The sequence below is a fragment of the Macaca fascicularis genome, chromosome 18 (genome assembly GCF_037993035.2).
Source record: "Macaca fascicularis isolate 582-1 chromosome 18, T2T-MFA8v1.1".
Lineage (NCBI taxonomy): Eukaryota > Metazoa > Chordata > Mammalia > Primates > Cercopithecidae > Macaca > Macaca fascicularis.
The window spans coordinates 17039332-17062995 of record NC_088392.1 but is presented as its reverse complement, the minus strand read 5'-3'; the positions used below and the strand labels follow the sequence as shown (position 1 = coordinate 17062995).

General features: G+C 37.8%; 1 protein-coding gene and 1 long non-coding RNA gene across 2 annotated transcripts in view; one reads left to right on the top strand and one right to left on the bottom strand.

Moving 5' to 3' along the window:
- LOC135968212 (uncharacterized) overlaps nt 1-23664 on the bottom strand; it is a 202200-nt gene that overhangs the window by 36492 nt on the left and 142044 nt on the right. The gene's annotated exons all lie outside the window — the stretch shown is intronic.
- On the top strand, nt 401-23091 carry SERPINB7 (serpin family B member 7). The gene is made up of 7 exons (XM_005586512.3): nt 401-644; nt 10088-10138; nt 10862-10978; nt 13988-14105; nt 16323-16465; nt 18609-18755; nt 21964-23091. The coding sequence occupies exons 1-7, from the start codon at nt 477-479 to the stop codon at nt 22360-22362; spliced, it is 1143 nt and encodes a 380-aa protein (XP_005586569.3). The 5' UTR covers nt 401-476; the 3' UTR covers nt 22363-23091.

Here is a 23664-nt window from a genome sequence, read left to right as displayed (position 1 = left end):
CAGAGGCCATATGGAGAGAATGGATTACAAATGATGTGTTAAACCTCAAAAATTTAACATTGCATTGAATTACAGATGGTTTAGAAAGCAAAGGCTGTAGTGCCTCAAATAGACTGTCTAATATTGTAATATTTACTTTTGCTCTCCTTCAGTTCAGAAATCTGGGGTGATTTGAGAAATAGTGAGCCCCATGAATGTGTCTGCTTGGGGGTTGGAAACAGGCCACTCACAGGCCACTGAGGATAGAAACGTCCACCAACGAGAAGAGATAGTTTTAGGGTATTAGTGACAAGGATACTGGGCCAAGGCAACTTTTCCCTTTTTGTTAGAGTTATGTGATGATTACCTCCAAGGCTGAAAAAATGAAGCTTTAAATTATAAAAAATAATTAAATCTAAAAATATAATATTCCTAGAAGATGTACCAGGAGCTAATTTCATTTTCTCATTGTCCTCTAGGCTGCAGTCCATTTCACAATGGCCTCCCTTGCTGCAGCAAATGCAGAGTTTTGCTTCAACCTATTCAGAGAGATGGATGATAATCAAGGAAATGGAAATGTGTTCTTTTCTTCTCTGAGCCTCTTCGCTGCCCTGGCCCTGGTCCGCTTGGGTGCTCGAGGTGACTGTGTCTCTCAGATTGATAAGGTCAGTCTCAGCTTTTGCAGTTCATCATTGGGACAAATTGTTTTTCCCACGAGAACATTTCGTTGCAGTGGTCCCCATGTTAATGGAGGTCATCACGAGGGCACAAGGTGTCACATCTTCACACATCTCCACGAGGTGTCTCATCATGAGGGCACAAGGTGTCACATCTTCACACATCTCCACGAGACCCTCTTTGGGTGTGAAGAAAGCACAGGGCTTGCAGCACTTGTTTTTGAGCCAAGAGGCAGCAGAAATATTCCCAGCACTGCAGCTTTGATGTTCTCCCTTAGTGCAGTGGTTCTCAAAGTGTGTTTTCCAGACCAGGATCATCAGCACTGCCTGGAGAACTTGTTAGAAATGCAAATTCTTGGGCTTTACCCCAGAAGTACTGAATCAGAAACTATGGGTGTGGGTCCCAGCACTCTGGGTTTTAATGAGCTCTCCAGGTGCACCTGAAAGTTTGAGAACCACTGCCTGCGTAGACATGGTTGAGATAGGAGAGTTAGAAGGAGATTCCAATGACCTCCCAGATTCAGGACTCGTTACCTGGGCACAAATAACATCATAGTACATTCCAGATAATAGCAGTGTACCTGAATAGTCTTCGCATTGTCATCATCACCACCTTCACCACCACCTTCAGGGAGTGCTTATTAACACACCCTTGCACACAGCTCTGGGTGCACTTTACAGGGAAGTAGAATGGTCAAGGTTTCCCTCCCTTCTCAGAAAATTGCCACTGAAACTCAGTAGCTCAACAGCAGGTGAGATGCCAGGTCCAGGCTGCATGCAGAGGCCTTGATGTCGTCCCTTTCTGTCCCCACCTCCCCGTGCCCACTCCTTGCTGCACTATTCCTCCCACTATTTCAGTTCAGAAGGGCTTGCCAGAGGAATCTGGTGCCTGTTGTAACCTGTCATACCTCAGCTTGTATGGAAAATCATTTGTGTAGATAATTTAAGCTAGAATAATTCCTTCCTTTATCTGGATAGCTTAGTAAATATTAATTGCTAGAGAACAACTACAGAGTCTTAGACTGCCATTTTTTCAAGCACTAGAGTGGTTTACAACCTAGTACATAGGATACTACACTTCAATGAGATGATAGTAACAACGGTCTGCTGAGAACTTTATCAGTGTTCAGGATCTGGGATAAGCCCTAAGAACATGATATTATTTGATATTCACGTTGACACGCTGAAGTGGGAATATTATCCTGATTTTGTGGAGGGGTGACCATACTGCATGCTGGTAGATGGTGGACCTGAGATTCAAACTTAGGACGATCTTCTACAACTGGTCTTCTCACCTTTGGCACTACTGACACTTTGGGCTGGATACATGTTTGTTGTGAGGGGCTGTCCTATGCAACGTTTAGCAGCATCCCTGGCCTCTCATCAATAAATACCAGCAGCATACCCCTCCCCCAGCATGACGACCAAAAACATTTCCAGGTATTTCCAAAGAATACTCTCAAAAGCAAAATCAGTCTCCAGTTGAGAACTGCTCTGAAGCCACCAAACTGAAATTATAGCTCAAAGTACATCATTGTGAAGCTTCAGTATTTTCAAGTCAGCATTGTTTTGATAAATAAATATAAAGCCCTTGAAAAACATTCAACAAATAAAAATGTATTCATTTATAAAAATTCATAACGTTTCAGAACCAAGTGAGATGACTTGGTATCATGGAAATAGCCCTGGTCCGGGAGTTCGAAGTTTGGGTCCAAGTTCTGACCTTGGGAAAATCATTTCATCTCTGTGGGCACTAGTGTCTTCACCTGTGCACAGAGGATGTTGATTTGATGATAAAACAAATAAAGAAAAAACCTTACCGTTATCACTGTTCAATGTGTTAGACAATGATGTGCAGGCACCATGCCTATGACTAAAGCTTGATTTTAATGCAACAGAAGACACGGCTTTTACTTACTGTGTGCTTTCATGTGAGGGGCAATCTTTCAGATCCTGTCTGGTATACCTTCTGAGGTCTCCTTGCCCTGCACCTCGTGCCTGGTGGGCCAGGGTCAACAGCTCATGAGTCACAGGGAACTGAGAGAGCTACTGTTCTGCTGGAGTTTGCTCTGTACTCTTTGCTGCCTCATCAATTACTCTCATGTGTGACTTTCTATAACTCTTACTATTATGATCTTGTATGAAAAAATATGTAAGAGGAGAAAAGGCAACTAGAGACACAAAAGCATTCATCTAATTTATCCGTGCACACTTTGAATCCTCTATAAATGTCTTCTAGGAAATTAATTTTCAGCTTCTCCCCTGCCTCAGTTTGTTTCTCATTGCAACACTTGACCCTCGTCACCATGAATCACACATTTCTATTTTAGATGAATCCAGACTCAATTTACGGCTTCCAACTGTGGGTCTCTTTTAAGCATCCCCAGGGATCTGTGTTTCTTTTTCCTTTTGATGCTCAAAGTGTCATAGCTGGGCCAGTAGATATCTCTTTAACCCAATCTTTTGAAACAATCCTTCCCAATAACTTTACAATATTTTTGCTTTCTGACAAGACATTCTGGGCTTATCTTGAGTTATCTTGGCTCCAAGAGGAGCTCAGCTATTCCTCATGAAACTCTGGCTCATTTACTTGATTAAATGTATATTATAGAGTAAATATATATGTTTACTCGAGTAAAGTCAAGAATCAGTGTGCTGGAGGTTCAATGCAGTTGAAGTGCCATGAAGGCTGCTCACCATTTGAGTGAAAGAGCTGGAAAAGCGTATTTACTGACCAAGTCATGGGTTCAGACTGACCCTTTTTTTTTTTTTCATTTTTAGCTCTAATAATGCTGTTCTTTCTTATAATGTTTGAATATAAAAGTTTTAAAGAGTGATTTTCCTATTTTGTAAGCTACTCGCTCCTCTCTTCTCTCATAAGACATTTCCACTGAAATTCATTATACATATATATGTGTATATATATACACACACACACCCCCACACATTTCCATTGAAATGCATTATTTTATATATTATATATAGTTTAGATTACACATGTTTGGATTACTTATGTATGAGAGTCATATGTTTGGACTTTCTTCTCTCTCACAAGACATTTCCATTGAAATACATTATGAAATATATATACACACATACCTATGTATTTTTCTGAAGTCATATGTTTGGATTATAATCTTATTTAAAAGTTTACAAATTTGAATTTTCTAAAATGCAACCGAGTTTTACAAAAAGCATTTAAAAATAATCATTAATATATATTACTTATTGTACCACTCTGTAAGAAGAAATAATAATTTTATAATTTGGCATGAATATACAGGTAGAAGTCCAAGGATGATTCATAGTATCCTTTTTTGTAAAAATCCTTAATCCAAATGTCCTGAAATTGCTTATACTGTATAGACCCATGATTTTCCTCATTGCCGTCATCTGAATTCATTAACCACTTATCAGAAACAAAAATTCTGATTTCCCTACATAAGCACATGAGGGAACATGAAAGTATAGCACACTTTGTATTTCGGATAGAAACACCAAAAAATTAGATAAGAAAAGTAAGAAGAGGAAGAATTGTGATAAACAAACCCTTTGAAGTTTTATCTAATGTTTATCACACATAAATATTTACTGCAGGTTGACTATCCCTTATCTAAAATGCCTGGGACCAAGTGTTTTGGATTTTGGAATTTTTCCCTTTTGGGATTTTTTTTTTTTTTTTTTAGATTTCAGCATATTTGTTTATACATGAGATGGGATAGGACCCAGGTATAAACATGAAATTTATCTATGTTTCATATACAACCTATACATATAGCATGAAGGTAATTTTATACAACATTTTAAATCTTTTTTTTTAATGAAACAAAATTTTAACCGTGACACATCACATGAGGTCACGTGTGGAATTTTCCACTTGTGTCATGTTGATGCTCAAAAATTTCAGAATTTGGAGCATTTTGGATTTTGGATTAGGATGCTCCATCTGTAGCATCATTATGCATCTTTAGTCATGGTAGTTTTACTGTTGAATCTACAGTTTCTTGAATTTTTGTAAAGATAAAAACAGACACGTATCATTTCAATATTTGACCCTTCCAGTTTACTAACATTCAATTAGGAATATCAGAAAATCAACAAAATTCATATCAAAAGAGAGTAATACTAGTAATGATCAAAGAATAATGTTAAATATTTACACTTATTAAAGCTTTATTCAAAAAGTTCAGGAGAATGACTTCCGGATAGTCATATAATTTTAAAATTATTGCCTGGGTGCCAAAAGCATTATCTCAGAAAATATGTTAGTATGTTTGAATCACTTTAACGTGGTATTTTATATTTTTGTTCCATGCGTATATTCCTAAATTATTCTTTCCAATGGTAGCTTTGGGACTATTTAAAAAAATAAAATAAAATCAGAAAAGAACTGCAGGGAGGTTTTAAAAAGTTACAGTCTGTCTTAAGATAAATTTTGGCCAATGAGAAGGAGAGATTCCTTTCTCTGCAAGGCTTCACATAAATTACTAGGTTCTTTTTACAAGGTAGAGTCACAGGCCATATAATGACATTTTGGTCTGTGATGGACCACATGTATGAGGGCAGTACGGTAAAATTAAAATGAAACTGAGATATTACTATTGTCTAGTGATGTTGCAGCCATCATAATATCATAACGAAATGCATTACTCACGTTCCTGCAGTGATGCTGGCATAAACCAACCCATTAGACTGCTAGTTGTATAAAAGCCTAACACATGCAATGACGTACGGCACGTAATGCTTGATAATGGTAAGTGACTATTACTGATTTATGCATTTACAATACTATACTTTTAGTAGTTATTTTAAAGTGTACTCCTTCTACGTATGAAAAATAAAAGTTAGCTGTGAAACAGCCTCAGACAGACCCTTCAGGAGTGATTCCAGAAGGAGGCATTGTTATCATAGGAGATGATGGTGCCATGCGTGTTAATGCTCCAAAGACCTTTCAGTGGGACAAGATGTGAAGGAAAAAGACAGTGATATTGACAATCCTGACTCTGTGTAGGCCTAGGCTAAAGTTGTTTATGCCTTACTTATTCACAAAAAAGTTTAAAAAGTTAAAAAATTAAATAAATACAGCTCATAAGATAAGAATATAAAGAAAAATATAATTGTACAGTTGTACGATGTCTTTGTGTTTGAAGCCTAGTGCTGTTACAAAATAATCAAAATGTTTTTTAAAAATAAGAAGTTTATAAAGTAAAAAAGTTAAAGTAAGCTAAAGTTAACTTATGATTGAAGACAAAATTATTCTTCATAAATGTAGTGAAGCCTAAGTGTCCAGTGCTTGTGAAGTCTACAGCGATATACAGTAACATACTAGGCCTTCACATTCACTCATTACTCACTTGCTGACTCACCCAGAGCCATTTCCGGTCTTGCAAGTGCCATTTATGGTAAGTGCCTATACTGTTTTGCCAGTTTTCATCTTTTATACAGTTTTTTGCTGTACCTTTTCTATTCTTAGATGTATTTACATACACAGATATTTACCATTGTGTTACAGCTGCCTACAGTATTCAGTACAGTAACATGCATTACAGGTTTGTATTTGGGGAGCAACAGGCCATACCATGTAGCCAAGTTGTGTAGTAGGCCATACCATCTGAGTTTGCATGAGTACACACTGTAACATTCGCACAATGACAAAATCACCTAATGATACATTTCTCAGAAAGCATCCGCATAGTTAAGTGATGCACGATTGTAATGAGTAGAAGGTTTAACACTTTGAAGAGCAGATATCAGTCAAATTATATTTTATAACTTATATTTATATAAATTTACGTAGCCATGTATAGTTTGCTCAAGACATTATCTCATAATCAAATATGACTTCCAATATGTTCTCAGCCTTTACTGGTTAAACTTTCCTCCTTGAACTGTTTCAAAGATTAACGAGCTGGTCCCATCAACTCCTGACCCCTCATTTTAGGAAAGAAGGATACAAAGGGACCATCTAAGTTCCAGCCGGTCACTGCTTATCTCTCTCTCCATCTTATACTGAGATGATGGACAGTGATGACTTTCATTTGAAAGTTTTCATTCTGGGAGCCCTTAGAGACAAACCTCATCTATTTTCTGACATAGGATGAAACAATTATAATGATATAGTCCAAAGTATAAAGATACATGCTTTTATTTCCTTTCTTGTAGTAGCCCAAATAAATAATTCCATGGAGTGGAAAGTCCCTGTTGAATCTTCCTTTCCTAGTGGCAAGTGACCAACCCCACTGTTCACCACTGTTCACCAATGAAGTCGCAGCCACAATAAAATTGACTAAAAAACTGAGGCAGGATTGTTTAAGGATACAAAGTACCCAGCATGTTTTCTCTCTGAATTCTTTCAATTGGGAAGAGATAACTGCCATATTTTTAAAGGCATTGAAAATCCACGTTGGCCAAGAGCTTATTCTATTTTCAAGTAGAGCTGTTGCAAAGATGCAGGATTCTCAAAATATAGTGAAAGGTTGAAGATTAAAAGACTTCTTATGGTTTCATTGTCTTTTCTTTATCATAACATGCATAGATGTTCTTGTAGACTGGTATGACAGGTCCTTCAGTACCATAGGCTCACAGTGATAGTTTATCAAATCTACAGATCTAAAGACTAAGAAAGCTCTTCTATAAATCAAATGCTGATGTTCCCATGGGCTGTTGAACCAGAATTGTTCAAGGGTCTCTGCTACACAGTCGCTGGAGGTCCTAGTTCAAAATTTTGAATTTTGAATTCTTCCATAGGTGAAAACATGCCATGCATAGTCACTATTGAAATAAAAATCACTTGTAAATAATTAGATGATGCAAACTACAACTTTTTTTTTTTTTTTTTTTTGAGACGGAGTCTCGCTCTGTCTCCCAGGCTGGAGTGCAGTAGCCGGATCTCAGCTCACTGCAAGCTCCGCCTCCCGGGTTTACACCATTCTCCTGCCTCAGCCTCCCGAGTAGCTAGGACTACAGGCGCCCGCCACCGCACCCAGCTAGTTTTTTGCATTTTTTAGTAGAGACGGGGTTTTACCGTGTTAGCCAGGATGGTCTCGATCTCCTGACCTCGTGATCTGCCCACCTTGGCCTCCCAAAGTGCCGGGATTACAGGCGTGAGCCACCGCGCCCGGCCCGCAAACTACAACTTAATAACTGCAATGACTTCTTGAACTTTATTGTAAGTATGGACGTTTCTAAACTGAAAAATATTAAGCATTCCAGTTTTATTATATTATGAATTTAAGAAATTTTTCTTTAAACCCACTTAATATAAAAATCCCCAAATTCAACACATTTTAAATTTTATAAACCTCCGTAAAATAATTTTGAATTAAAGGAACAGAGGGGGCAAGTGCTGAAAAATTCTCTTCTTTTGTCAGAAGCTACCACGGTGAGGTTGATGCACGCAATGATGGTGGGATTAAAAACAGTCAGCTTTGGGGAGGAAGCATTTAGTAACTGTTATTCTGTATATACATTGCTGTGAGAAAATCCTCTATCAGACTAATATGGTCAAAATTATGCCTGATACACAAAATATAGTTTTTAAATTTGGTCGGTACAAATGACTACCTTAACTAAATTTGTACAGTGCGGCCTTTGTGTGAGACAACGTGTAGTTATAAACAATCAGACAGAAATATAAGGGATAATATCAAATATTAGAGAGAGTACAAATTCTAATTATGAGTTTGTACTCTCAATAAGCTGAAAGTTAGCGGAAGCTCTACATGTTGAAAACTCCGTAAAACATGGGGTAGGGAGGGAAGGGGAGAAAGAAAGACTTTTAAGTGTTCAAATGGATTTGACCCAGCAATCCCATTACTGGATATGTACACAAAGGATTATAAATCATTCTACTATAAAGACACATGCACACCTATGTTTATTGCAGCACTATTCGCAATAGCAAAGACTTGGAACCAACCCAAATGCCCAGCAATGATAGACTGGATAAAGAAAATGTGGCACATATACACTATGGAATGCTATGCAGCTGTAAAAAAGGATGCGTTCACATCTTTTGCAGGGACATAGATGAAGCTGGAAACCATCATTCTCAGCAAACTAACACAGGAACAGAAAACCAAACACTGCATATTCTAACTCATAAGTGGGAGTTGAACAATGAGAACACATGGACACAGGGAGAGGAACATCACAAACCGGGGTCTGTCAGTAGTTTGGGGGGGCTGGGGAAGGGATAGCATTAGGAGAAATACCTAATGTAGATGATGGGTTGATGGGTGCAGCAAACCATCATGGCACGTGTATACCTATGTAACAAACCTGCACATTCTGCACATGTATCCCAGAACTTAAAGTATAATAAAAATAAATAAATATTTTTTTAAATGATGATGACATAGAGTTTTAGAGCCTATTTAAGTAAAACAGTGCTTTTTTACGTTAAATGACATTTCAAGAAATGTAGGAATAATCATTGGTAGGAAATGTGGATAGGTTCCATGATTCCAAAATTACAAAAAATAAGAGGAAAATCTGGTAGGTAAAACTTAATAAATATTAAATTAACACATGAATTGATGACCTAATTTGTATTGGCCCAAATGTTAAAATTATAGCTGCCCGGTCACTTCAGAAAGAGGCTTATTCATTCCATAAATCACAAAATAGTGCACAGGGTTTTTTTTTTTTGTTTTTTGTTTTTTGTTTGAGATGGAGTCTCCCTCCGTCGCCCAGGCTAGAGTGCGGTGGCCGGATCTCAGCTCACTGCAAGCTCCGCCTCCCGGGTTCACGTCATTCTCCTGCCTCAGTCTCCCGAGTAGCTGGGACTACAGGCGCCCGCCACCACGCCCAGCTAATTTTTTGTATTTTTAGTAGAGACGGGGTTTCACTGTGTTAGCCAGGATGGTCTCGATCTCCTAACCTCATGATCTGCCCGCCTTGGCCTCTCAAAGTGCTGGGATTACATGCGTGAGCCACCGCGCCCGACCAGTCCACAGGTATTCTGAGTTACACCATTGTATAGTGAGGATGGTGGTCACATTTCACTGACTATATTGAAAACTGTAGAGTTTCGCTGCTGAAATATGCTTTTCATTCAGTGTCAGACTGGGAGAGCTGTGCACTGAGGCATTAACATCCGTGTGTGGACTGACTACTGGACAAGCATGATTTAACCGGAAGCGATGTCACTATAGCATTTATGTAAATTGACACAGATTCCAAAATCCTGGTAAACCTAAGAGAAAATCAAGTTGTGGTAAAGAAAGAAAATGCAATAAAAATTAAAACCAAGTATGCCTGTTGATGTGCATTCAGAGTCATGGGGAGAATCAGCTCTAAGACACTAATGAACTTGGAATGGCAATTAGACACATTTATTGGGAAATAATATTTTTATTTTTAAAACCTCTTGCAAACTGTTCTCGTAACCCCTGATTCTAATGATTGCTTTCTTTGTGCCCTGTTTACAGGTGCTTCACATTAACACTGCTTCAGGATATGGAAACTCTTCTAATAGTCAGGTAAAGACAATACGTTCTTTTAGAAAAAGAGATGGTGAGCCAGGTACAGGGGCTCACGCCTGTAATACTAGAACTTTGGGAGGCTGAGGCGGGTGGATCACTGGAGCCCCGGCGTTCGAGACCAGCCTGGGCAACATGGCAAAACCCCATCTGTGCAAAATATACAAAAATTAGCTTATAGTCCCAGCTACTTGGGGGGCTATGGGGGAGGTTAGCTTGCGCCCAAGAGATGGAGGTTGGAGAATGTGGAACTATCCTTTCAAAGCTAAGAAACATGCTTTATTCAGATTTCCAGATTGTGGATTTTTCAAGTAGAATTTTTGATAATTTACTTGTTATTTATTAATTTACTAACATTTTATTTACATATTGGCCATATTTTGGCAAGAAAGGATGAAGTTAAATGTTTTGCCTTTTTCTTTGTATATTCATAGACAACTTACATTGGTAAAATTAATTATTTAATATATATTATGCAAAATCATTATCTTCTGTTAACAATTTTATTTTAAGGCCAAGTATTTAGTAAATTATTTCATTTGATCACAGACACTATTTTGAGAAAGGGTAAGACATAGATGTATGTGGCCTTGTTTGCTGTTTTTAAAGTATTTTTAAAAATTATTTTACAGTATAATATGCATGTTCTATTTTATGTGTAAATGAGATTATGCATATCTTTGCAGTCCAAAATTAAATTTTTATACATCTTTTTAATAACAGCCAGGGCTCCAGTCTCAACTGAAAAGAGTTTTTTCTGATATAAATGCATCCCACAAGGATTATGATCTCAGCATTGTGAATGGTCTTTTTGCGGAAAAAGTGTATGGCTTTCATAAGGTAGGTGAAACTGCCTCTGTTAGAAGGACCTGAATCTTGTTAAATCCATTATCTGAACAAAGGCTTGTGTCTTTTTACTGAGTCATAGAAAGATGGTTTTGTTTCTCGTTGCTACTTATTATGTTCTCAGATGTCTTGAAAATATCACCATTTCCAAAGTTCAACTTTTTACCCAATTAATCCACATATTCAGGTTCACTAAACTGACAGGCTTCAAAACAGAAGAGAATGTGTCCATTGGTAGGGATGTCGAGCTGTAAATGGAATGGAGGAGCAGTCAGCCCATTTAGGGGTGTCCATGGCAGGAAACACATTCTGGGCTCAAGCAGTAATCCCATCTCAGCTTCCTGAGTAGCTGCAACCACAGGTGCGTGCTACTATGCCCAGCTAAATTTTCTGTTGTTGAGAAAGGTTCTCTCTATGTTGCCCAGGTTGGTCTTGAACTCCTGAGGTTGGTCTTGAACTCTTGGGCTCAAGTGATCCTTTTGCTTCAGCTTCCCAAATTGCTGGAACTACAGGCATGAGCCATCTTGCCTGGCCAAATTTTATTTTTTATGTCACTTAAGTTTTATGTATTTTTTAAGGACATAGACAAGTCTTAGAAGGAGATCAACATGACATACTAGTTGGACTTTTCAAAAAAGTATAAATGCTTAGTGGCTTCTAGCTCTTCTAGAGTTTCTCTCTCTCTTTCTCTCTCTCTCTCTCTCTGTTTTAGACAGAGTCTGGCACTGTTGCCTGGGTTGGAGTGCATTGGCACAATCTTGGCTCACTACAGCCTCTGCCTCTTGGGTTCAAGCAATTCTCCCGCCTCAGCCTCCCAAGTAGCTGGGATTACAGGCACGTGCCACCACGTCCTGCTAATTTTTTTTTTTTTTGTATTTTAGTAGAGACAGGGTTTTGCCATGTTGGCCAGGCTGGTCTCGAACTCTTGACCTCAGGTGATCTGCCCACATCAGCTGCCCAAAGTGCTGGGATTACAGGCATGAGCCCCTATGTCTGGTCTGAGTTTCTTGGAAGTGGTAGAGAATAGCAACATCTATGTAACTATCCTGTCCCTTCCGACTGCTATCTTTATTCCTTGCTGACATCTTGCATGTATCAACCTCTTGCACGTATCAACCTCTTGCACGTATCAACCTTCCTGGGCCATGGACTACTTAAAACTACTCTTTGTGTCAAAGTGGGTGGATGAATGGATGTGTGGATAGAAGAATGAATTAATCAGTAGATGAAAAGAGCTGTATCCAAGGAAATCACACACAAAGCTTGCATTAGAGAGCTAGTCTTTTCCTGTGGATAGACAAAGGACAACTAGTGAATCTTCATTATTAGGATGAAAATCCTATAAACTTTAATAGGAAATCGACTAACAATACCTGGTTCGTAATACATCTTTTTCTTCTAATTCTGAACATCTTTCCACAAAGATATATATGTGTATATCTGTTGAATTACTAATGTATTGATAAATTAGATCATTGTGACTTTTTTAAAATTAAAAACAGCAAGTATTTCTTTTTTTTTTTTTTTTTTTGAGATGGAGTCTCGCTCTGTCACCTAGGCTGGACTGCAGTGGCCGGATCTCAGCTCACTGCAAGCTCCACCTCCTGGGTTCACGCCATTCTCCTGCCTCAGCCTCCCAAGTAGCTGGGACTACAGGCGCCCGCCACCTCGCCCAGCTAGTTTTTTGTATTTTTTAGTAGAGACAGGGTTTCACCGTGTTAGCCAGGATGGTCTCGATCTCCTGACCTCGTGATCCGCCCCTCTCGGCCTCCCAAAGTGCTGGGATTACAGGCTTGAGCCACCGCGTCCAGCCGCAAGTATTTCTTAGGCAACTATTATGTCCGAGGCAATGTGCTAGGTACTGGGAATAAAATCATAAGCAAGGCTTATATAGTCTTGACTTCACAGAATTTGCTGTTTTGTGAAGGGCTCTGACAATCTCAAAGGTAAAAAGGATGTATTATGATAACAGCTGTTATGAAAAAAATCAAGGTAAACATACTGTTAGAAAATGTAGCTGGGACCGGGCACGGTAGCTCATGGCTATAATCCCAGCACTTTGGGAGGCTGAGGCGGGCGGATCACCTGAGGTCAGGAATTCAAAACCAGCTTGACCAACATGGTGAAACCCCATCTCTAAAAATACGAAAATTAGCCAGACATGGTGGCAGGCACCTGTAATCCCAGCTACTTGGGAAGCTGAGGCAGGAGAATCGCTTGAACCCAGGAGGCAGAGGTTGCAGTGAACCGAGATCACACCATTGCACTTCAGCCTGCAAGGGGACGAGAGTGAGACATCATCTCAAAAAAAGAAAAAAAAAAAAAAAAGAAAGAAAGAAAGAAAACGTACGTGGAACCTAGAGAAGATATCTGTCAAGGACAGACAGCCATACTTGGAACTAGAAAATGGGTAAGACATAATCATGAGGTATATGGGCCATTTCAGGCAGAAGGAACGTTGTTCAAACACCTCTAGTGAGAGATGACACATGGCATTTTTGAGAAACTGTCAGGAATGTGGTATGGTGGGAGAGCAGAGTAAGGAGAAAATGGCTATGACGTAAGCAGTGTGGGGATCAGCAGAGCCTTGTCGGCAAGGTTCAAGGGCTTGGGCTTTGTCTTGAGTGCAATAATGTAGCCTTGAAAAATTTGCAGCAGGAAGGGATGACACAGGCAAGGGAGACTAGTTAGGAGGCTATTGAGTTATTTAATATGAGAAAGCAGTGGTAAAAGGGTGGACGTTATCTATTCTCTATTAGCCTCCTCAAATCCATTTCAGATAAACTTAAGTTTAAACAGAGTATTTGCTGTACAAATTCAACTTCAAATTCACCAGATCCCCTTCCAGCCCAATTTCCATATATCCCTATATTTACATACTTATCTTTGAGGCAGAGTTGAACCTTTGAATAAAGCAGTGAAAATAAAAAGTTCAAAAATACATTTCTTATATATTTAGTTGGTGATGATTTGTAAATACAAAACCTGTATTCTTCTTTGTAGGACTACATTGAGTGTGCCGAAAAATTATACGATGCCAAAGTGGAGCGAGTTGACTTTACAAATCATTTAGAAGACACTAGACGTAAAATTAATAAGTGGGTTGAAAGTGAAACGCATGGTGAGTATTGAAATACCCTATTTTTCTACGAGATTTGTCAGTTATATGTTAATACTGAGAACAAACGCTGGGAGTCTTTTGTACATACATGGAAGAGCTCCTAGTTCAAAGTAATGATTGCTGCTACTTAAAATTGCTTTAGTATTTGTCTGCAATGTGGTTTTGAATAATTTTAATAATTTGAATGCTTTGCACTTTTCAGAAGTTCAGTCTTTTACATTTTCTCATTTCATTGGTAAAACCTTCAGGACAAACATAGTATTGTGATCATTTCATAGATTAATAACAAGCTGAGTTAATTTGATAAATTAACCTCAATATCTCACCCTAGTTAGTGAACAAAAACTAAGTTATTATTTTATTGACATTACTTTCAATGACCACATTATTATTTTCAATGACCACAGCATAGCATTTCATTTAATAATCAACCTATTTTTTAAAGATAGGCTGGATTTTCATACTTTATTATTCCTTAATGGACTGAATCTTATTAAAGTTATAACATTCTACCGTCAAAGAAATATATTTTCATAACATTGCTTTTTCCAAGGATGTATAGTATATCTCTCATTTTAAAATGTTCTTTAATTACCAAAATAATTTATGTAACAAAGGTAGTACCTTACAGAAAAAGTACAGCTCTTTATTGGTAAGTCTCTGTCACAACTAAAAACTGAATTCCAGCTAATGTTCTGGTTTAGTGCAAAGCAAATAAAGAAATTTATTAATCCTTGCTTTGTTCATCAACCAATTCCAAAGCTACTAGTTGTTTCATTACCTAAGGGCTGGCCTTGATTTGTACTCTAAACATTGTACCTGCATTTACTGAGCCTAGCTATGCCTCAGAAATATGAGATAAATATATCCCGCACTTTAAATGCAAACTTTCAGCAGCATACACTTAGTCCTGGGACTAAGAATACAGTGTATAAAATTTCTTTTTATTCATTCATTCCTCATTATATTCATAGTGGGTTACTTTGATGTTTAGCCATTACATGTTTCAAATATAACACTTATAAATCAAGAGAAACTATGTAATTATTCCTTTTCTAAAAGCTAGGTGGGATTCTATTTAGTATATAATATAAGGGTATCAGATTGCTAACAATTTTTTCTATTTAGAGTAGTTATTTCTCTGTCTTCCTTTCTTGTGCAAATCTATGCATAATTACTCTAATTTTTCATAAGCATATGTACTCAATATTTATTTGAGGAAACCCTTTAAAATGTTGCCAGTATTCTAAACAACCCTACCCAGGTCTTGAAGCCCATATCCTCCACACAATACCAGAACCATCCTTTTGAAAGGCAAATCAGATCCATCATGACCATGACCTTTCTTGTCTTTCAATGAATCCTGAGCAATTATTTTCCATCACCTTCAAAATAATACAAAATTCTTACCAGACATTCAAGCCTCTTCATTATCAGGCCCTTGCTTCCAATCTTGCCAACTTATTCTCCCCAACAAATACACCTTGCCCTTCCAGGCTTCTGTGCCTTTGAATAAATAGTCTCTGCTTTATGGAAGCTCTCCTTGCTCCCCACTGTCCTTCAGCTAAAGCAGAACACCACAGAAAAAGTTGGGTGCCTTTAATCTGTGCTCTCACAGTGCACTGACATCAGACCTCGATGTTACTGGTGGGTTACAACTGCTCTTCGGATGTTGACGCTTCTGTGCTGGACTGGGAGTTCAATGATGGCACAGGCTATGTCTTTCACATTTGTAATTCAAATATGCAGAATAGTGCATAGCGTCCAGCAAAAATCTTGTTACTGTAGAATGAAGGAGGGTATTACCCTTTCAATGGATTGAAGTACTGTAGTAGCAAAAGGTGGCCTAGTCAATGCAGTAAAGGCATTTTGGTACCTACGAGCAGGGACTCTGGGGTTGTCCTGGGTTGGAATCCTATTGCTATCATTTTCTTGTTGTGTGTCTTAATGTCTTTGTGCCTTAGCTTCATCAACAGGAAATGGAGACAATAATAATGCCTACCTCACAGGGATTATGTGAGGGTGAAACCAAAGATTGCATCTAAAGGGCTTAGAAAGTGCTGGACACATTAATTGCTCATAGGTTATTCTTAATATTCTTATTGGTGTTATTATGTGGTAAGAAAAAAGCTTCATACCAATTAGTGGTCTTTTAAATCATTTAAAAAATTATATTAAAATAAACCTTTCTCCCCTCATTTTTTTTTTTTTCAAAAGGCAAAATCAAGAATGTGATTGGTGACGGTGGCATCAGCTCATCTGCCGTAATGGTGCTGGTGAACGCTGTGTACTTCAAAGGCAAGTGGCAATCAGCCTTCACCAAGAGTGAAACCACAAATTGCCGTTTCAAATCTCCCAAGGTATGTTGTCAATCTCCTGTTTAATTTAGAATTCTTCCTCAATAGTATTCCTTTGCAGGACTGTGATAGTTACATAGTAAACTCTGGATTCACCGTTTTTAACTCATTTAACTTCTTTTGCATTACCAATATTGTATGGTCAGTTGCTTTACAAAGCAAACTTTCTATTTTGCCTGTCATGCAGGCTATGAAACATCGCCAAAGGTGTCTTGTAAATTGGTATTCTTTAAAATACATTCAAAATGGAAAGAAGTGGCATGAATGTGTCTTGATATTATAATTGGAGGCCTATAAGAAAACATATGACAAAAGTGTATTTTTCATTTTTCATTATTTTAACCATGAGGTCTGCACTTAAAATCATTTACTATCAATGATTTTCCTGAGTCACAGTAGGAAATGCGTTTTCTTTTACAAGGGGAAAAGCTATGTTTAGTAAAGGTATGCATTTCCAAGAATAAGCCATATGTATTTCTCCACTTAGTTCTGTTTTTGATCTAAAACATCTTATTACCAACCTTTATAAAACATATACTCTTGGGTTTTAAAACCAGTTTGTACACAGTAATCTTTGTACAGCAGAAACAACAAAGCTCTTGCAGTCAGGAATATTGTGTTAGGATTCCTGCCTTGCTTCACAGAAGCTGCATTCCTGTTTCCTGTGTTATTCTTTTCTCCTATTTTTTTTTTTATTTTAAAAAGCATTACTATAGAATAACATTGTTTTAAACACTCTCCCTGCTGGTCCACACACCCTATGTAATGTAGCTGTAACAGACAGCTTGTAATGTAACATGCTATGGAATCTGGATCTCTGATGTCAATGTTAGTTCTATCATATTAAAAATTGGTAACATAATCTCTTCAGCATAACCCAGATGTGTGATTCTTCCCCTGCCCCAGTGAGACATCCTGTCTGTCACATCCCAGTCCTCATGTGTATCAGGCTCAATTCTGCGGACCTGTCTCACTAAGCAGATAGATTTCATGTATGTTCTTTCTGAGGATTGGACTCTAAATCAAAAAAGGCAACATTTCCAGAGAGATAAGGACCTTCAGTTCAAGGACAGAGAATTATCTGTCCTCCCCATGTAGGATGTTTGTTCTTAAAAGGGGATATTACAGAAATGTTGACAAGTTTGCAGATTATAACATCACTAGGAGAAAGTTTATTGTACCTCAATGGTGTCTCTAAATCTATAAATGATATTCTCAAGATAAGAGCTACTTTTTTTTTTTTTTTTTTGCCCTGGTGAATTTGAAGGACATTATCAAATACCTTGCAGGAATTTTTATTTTTCCAAGACCTCATGCTTAAATTGTGTTTTTGTTGTTGTTGTTGTTGTTGTTTGTTTTTTGAGACAGGGTCTCACTCTGTTGCCCAGGCTGGAGTGCAGTGGTGGAATCACTGCTCACTCTAGCCTTGACTTCTTGGGCTCAGGTGATCCTCCCACCTCAGCCTCCCAAGTAGCTGGGACTACAGGCATGTTCCACCACACCCAGCTATTTTTTCTTATTTTTTATTTTTAGTGGAGATGCGGTCTCGCCATGTTGCTCAGGCTGGTCTTGAGCTCCCAGGCTCAAGTAGTTTCCCCGGACCTCCCAAAGTGCTGGGATTACAGGCATGAGCCACTGTACCTGGTCTTAAATTGTGTAATTTTGTTAGTACTAGTCTGTATTTTACTTCTGAGAAGAGAAAAAAAACCTATAGCATTCATTTTTCACTTTAATGTTATTTAGTACCTTTTCGTTACTTATTATAGAGACTTTTCAGTTAAAAGACTGAGTGCAAGGCAATGTTCCAAGTGCTAGACATATTAATTCACGTAATCCTCACAACAATCCTGTATAGCAGGGATTATAGTCACTCCCATTCTATAAATGAGGAAATGGAGGCACAGAGAGGCACAGTAACTCACCCAAGGTCACACAGTTATTTTAAACTCAAGGAATCAAACTTGAAGTCTTGGCTTTACCACTAAGATTTGCACCAATGCAACCACCGTTAGTAACTTGTCAGGAAAAAATCTGCAGGATCAACTGAGCAATCATTTATTGACCAAGTACAATATTCTTGTATGTGTTTGGTTAATAAGTAAAATGAAGTGGGATTATAAATAATTTTTTGTGACTTGACTTTCAGTGCTCTGGGAAGTCAGTGGCCATGATGCACCAGGAGCGGAAGTTCAATTTGTCTGTTATCGAGGACCCGTCAATGAAGGTTCTTGAGCTCAGATACAATGGTGGCATAAACATGTACGTTCTGCTGCCTGAGAATGACCTCTCTGAAGTAAGTTACGACTGTCATTTTCACTACTGGGAAATAAGACTTTTAGGATACTGCTGATTCAGTTTTCATTGATAAACTGCAAGATTTCAGGGTATTGAGATATTACAGACTTACCTGCTTGTTAAATGATTTGACAAATATTTAAGGAGTACCTAGTACGAGCCAGACACCATTATAGTTGCTGAGATTGACTTAACTCAGTTTAGCATAATTTTAGTTGAATACTGATCAAGTTGGAATCCTCTCAAATGTCAGCTATGGAATTAAAAAGACATGAGTTTAGGTATTTTTGGTGTTCGGTCATGAATATAGTCTTTTATGTGTTATTGAAATTTTGCTAGACTGAGCATCTTTAGGCAGGTATGATGTGATACAGACCTGAGCCTTTGAGAATTAAAATGTATGGTCTCACTGTAATTGCACAAGAGGGTCTCCCTGCCTGCTGCACAGGAAAAATCAAGTCACTGAGGGCACAGCATTGTAGTAAAGAGAGTTTAATTGATGCGAAGCCGACCATGCCACCTGGGAGATGAGATCACTACTACTCAAATCAATCTCCCTGAAGGTTTGGAGGTTAGGAGTTTTCAAGGATAGTTTGGCGGGCAGGGGTCTAGGGAATAAGTGCTGTTGACTGGGTGGGGATGTAATCACAAGCGTGTGTAAAACTGTTCTCATGCACTGAGTCCACCTTTGGACTCTGTGGGGGCCACAGGACCGGTTGAGTCATGAGTCATGAGTCCAAGTGGAGTTAGTGTCAGAAATGTAAAAGTCTGAAAAGACATTTCAAAAGGCCAGTCTTAGGTTCTACAATAGTGATATTATCTACAAGAGTCATTCGTGGAGTTACAAATTTTATGGCCTCCATAACAATGATTGGTTAATGTTTACTATGCCTACATCGTGGCGGAATTCAGGCCTCTCTCATAATCATAACCGTGCGGTCTTTCATTAGTTTTACAAAGGTGGTTTAGTTTTGGGAAGGGCTATTATGATTCTTGCTTTACATTTAAACTATAAACTAAATTTCTTCCAAAGTTAGCTTAGCCTATGCCAAAGAATGACCAACAACAGCTTGGAGGTTAGCAGCAAGATGGAGTCAACTATGTCAGATTTCCTACTGTTGTAATTTCCAAAGGCAGTTTCATCCCTCCATGCTGCTGTGTCTCAAGTGAAAAGCAGAGTTTAGGGACTGCCCTGTGACTGATGTGGCAGGAGAAATGGACCAACACAGTGCAATGGGAAGACGGTGGGGGCCGTGCAAGCCAGACACCACCACTGTATCTCAAAGCCTGATCTTTTTTCAGTCCTTTTTCTGCTTTTCCTCCTCCTGAACTTGGCTCTTTGAGTTTGATCTGCAATCTCAGAGGCCTGGACTCATCTCTCTTCTCTATTCTCTCATTTAAAAGGAATAATAGGTGCCATTTATTTAGCACCTACTACATCCCAGGCCATGTGTTCTGAGCTTCATTTACATTATCTTGTTTGATATTTACAGCAAGCATGGGAGATAGGGAAGGGAGGTTGATAGAATTTAGTCAATTTTTCTGATAGACACATATGTGTAGATATGCATATTTGTGTGTATGTATGTGCACACACATATATGTATGTCAGCTACACTGAAAAGTTACAACTACACTTAAAAGTATTCGTTTTGTTTTGACTTGGACAATAATGAATATTTGCTGTGGAATAACAGGACAGTGGAATGAATATAAAGAAATAGACATGCCTACCATCCAAGGGACATTACTATGATTTAAAAACATGACTGTAAAGCTTTGGAATGACACTTTCTACATAGACAAAGACTACTAAATTTTAGCAATAACTTTCTTTCATTACATTTTCATCTAAATTGTTTTGACATGAGAAGCAAGAGAAATGTCATAACATTGGTACTATTAAATCTAAAGTATGACCATATAAAATATTGGTCCTCATATTAAATTTATTATTCACTTGATAATCTTCATAATAATCAGATTTTAGCATACAGCAATTAGTTTAACTTGAAATAATCTGCAACAGAAAAAGTAGCCCAAGGTAAGCTAACAACATAGTTTTGTTCTTGCACTTACTGTCTGAATTTTCCTTTTCTGTAATAGATTTACCTAATAATGTTCGAATCTGACTATTATAAACCTACCTACTATACAATCTTAAATACCTGCATAATCCTTCATAACCAGATAATGATGAGGAAGTTGGATCTCAGTGCACTAAATGAAAAAAAAAATTCCAACAGGGTAAAATTATATTACAGATTAACCACAAAACTGGATAATTAACGCAAAAAATTCAAATTAGACTAAATTTGACTGTACAAATTTAGGTCCTTGATAAGAATACAAGTTGAATTTAATATCAGTAAAAAGTTGTTTAAGATTGAAGTTGAGCCTGAATTTGAGAAGAAATGTCCTTACGTAAGATTTCTAAACAGTGTTTATGAAAAATCTTCTTATTCTAAATTGAGAATTTGTGATCAATTCTCAGTATTCAAGAGCTGGTGAATTGGCTTTGTGAATTGTTTGTAGGCAGCGATGCTGCTGGAGAGAGAGATAAGGACTCTTCTGGCTGTGTAACTAAGGTTGCTTGCTTTGCCTTCAGGCATATCGAACCACAGCCTCCTGCACTTCAGTTGCCTCATCTGTTGAGAACAAGAAATTGATTTGATACAGTATGGGTAACTGTACTGGGAGATATTGATCACCCAAACCTTCGAGGCTGGAGCTCTGGGCTCCTTGCCTCAGGCCACATGGGGTCCCTTTGGTTTACTCCACTAAGCTCTGCAGACTTTACTTTATCTATCTTTCATGATGAGGAGATGGCTAGGAAACATTGATTTAAATGACCACTGGGCTCCTTTCTCCCTCTGATGGTCTCAGATTCTCAGGTTCCTTCGCCTGTCTTTTGCTCCACTTTAGTTGTATCTGCTCATGGGTGAACAGAGAGTGGAATTGCCCTAAGATGCAAATAAATCATGCCTTCTCCTAGTAGAGCAAATTAAACATTGGATTTGTTAAAAAGTACTTGAACTATTCATTTTAATCATACTCTGTTTCAAGACTTCCAAGGACCGATTCATGTACTTGAACACAAATATCCAGGAAGGGATAAATTATAGAAAACTATGTATCTTTGTAGCTATTGTTTCATCTATCACTTAACCATATGATTCTAAATTATCTTTGAATTATTTTTACAGATTGAAAACAAACTGACCTTTCAGAATCTAATGGAATGGACCAATCCAAGGCGAATGACCTCTAAGTATGTTGAGGTATTTTTTCCTCAGTTCAAGATAGAGAAGAATTATGAAATGAAACAATATTTGAGACCCCTAGGGCTGAAAGATATCTTTGATGAATCCAAAGCAGATCTCTCTGGGATTGCTTCAGGGGGTCGTCTGTATATATCAAGACTGATGCACAAATCTTACATAGAGGTCAATGAGGAGGGCACCGAGGCTACTGCTGCCACAGGAAGTAATATTGTAGAAAAGCAACTCCCTGAGTCCACGCTGTTTAGAGCCGACCACCCATTCCTATTTGTCATCAGGAAGGATGACATCATCTTATTCAGTGGCAAAGTTTCTTGCCCTTGAAAATCCAACTGGTTTCTATTACAGCAGTCCCCACAACATCAAAGAACCACCACAAGTCAATAGATTTGAGTTTAATTAGAAAAATGTGGTGTTTCCTTTGAGTTTATTTCTTCCTACCATTGGTCAGCAGATGACACTGGTGACTTGTCCCTTCCTAGACACCTGGTTGATTGTCCTGATCCCTGCTCTTAGCATTCCACCACCATGTGCCTCGCCCATTTCTAATTTCATTGTCTTTCTTCCCACACTCGTTTCTTCCCCATGACCCATCTGGAAATTATGGAGAGTGCTCAACTGGGAAGGAGAATGTAGAAGTAGCCCTAGGGATCCTTTTTGAAACTCTACAGTTATTGCAGATATTCTAGCTTCATTGTAAACAATCTAGGAAATAAGCCCAGCTGCTTTCTAGAAATAAGTGTGAAGGATAAATTTTTGTTGTTGACCTATGAAGATATTAGAGTTTACCTTCATACGTTTGATTTTAAATCAATGTATAATCTAGATGGTAAAAAATATAGAATTGGGATTGAGGACCAACCAAAATATTTCATTAATGCTTTCAATTGACAAATTTTGGCCTTTCTTTAATAAGACTTAATATGTACATAGTTTTTTCAAATATTAAAGATCTTTTAACTGTTGGCAGTTGTGATTTACAGAATCATATTTCATATGCTGTGTAGTTTATAAGTTTTTTCTCTATTTATCAGAATAAAGAAATACAACATACCTGTACAGTGTGATTGTTTTCCTCTGACCAATTGTAGGACAACTAGGGCTTTCTTTGTTTTCTAGGCAAAGCAAGCAAGCAAGCAAGCAAGAATTCTTTTATAATATGTTTGATTTGATACAATGTGGCTCATTTATTACACATAAAATTGCTTATACAGATACATAGATTGATTAACTAATTTTAAATAGTAGGATTTAAATACATGAGGAAAAATGATTTGTATATATGAATATTTATAGTAAGCCATCTGTAATTTTATAAACAGAAGAAAAATAAATTGAGAATCATAAGATCATGGAACTTACTTATGAATTTGTAAACAATGAGAGCCCACTGAATTATATTTTCATCAAAAAAGACTTTTACCTGAATAGGAACCGTATAAATCAATGATAGCCTATTGCATGGCTCTGCAGTGCTTAATACCAGACCTTGCAGATACCTAATTTTCAACAAATACTGTGGAATCTAAAAATATGATATAAATGAGTAAATTTGACATGACTTGAAATATGTAGAAAATCTCTTGACCAAAATAATTTAACCACTAACCTGCAGCGCCCGAACTA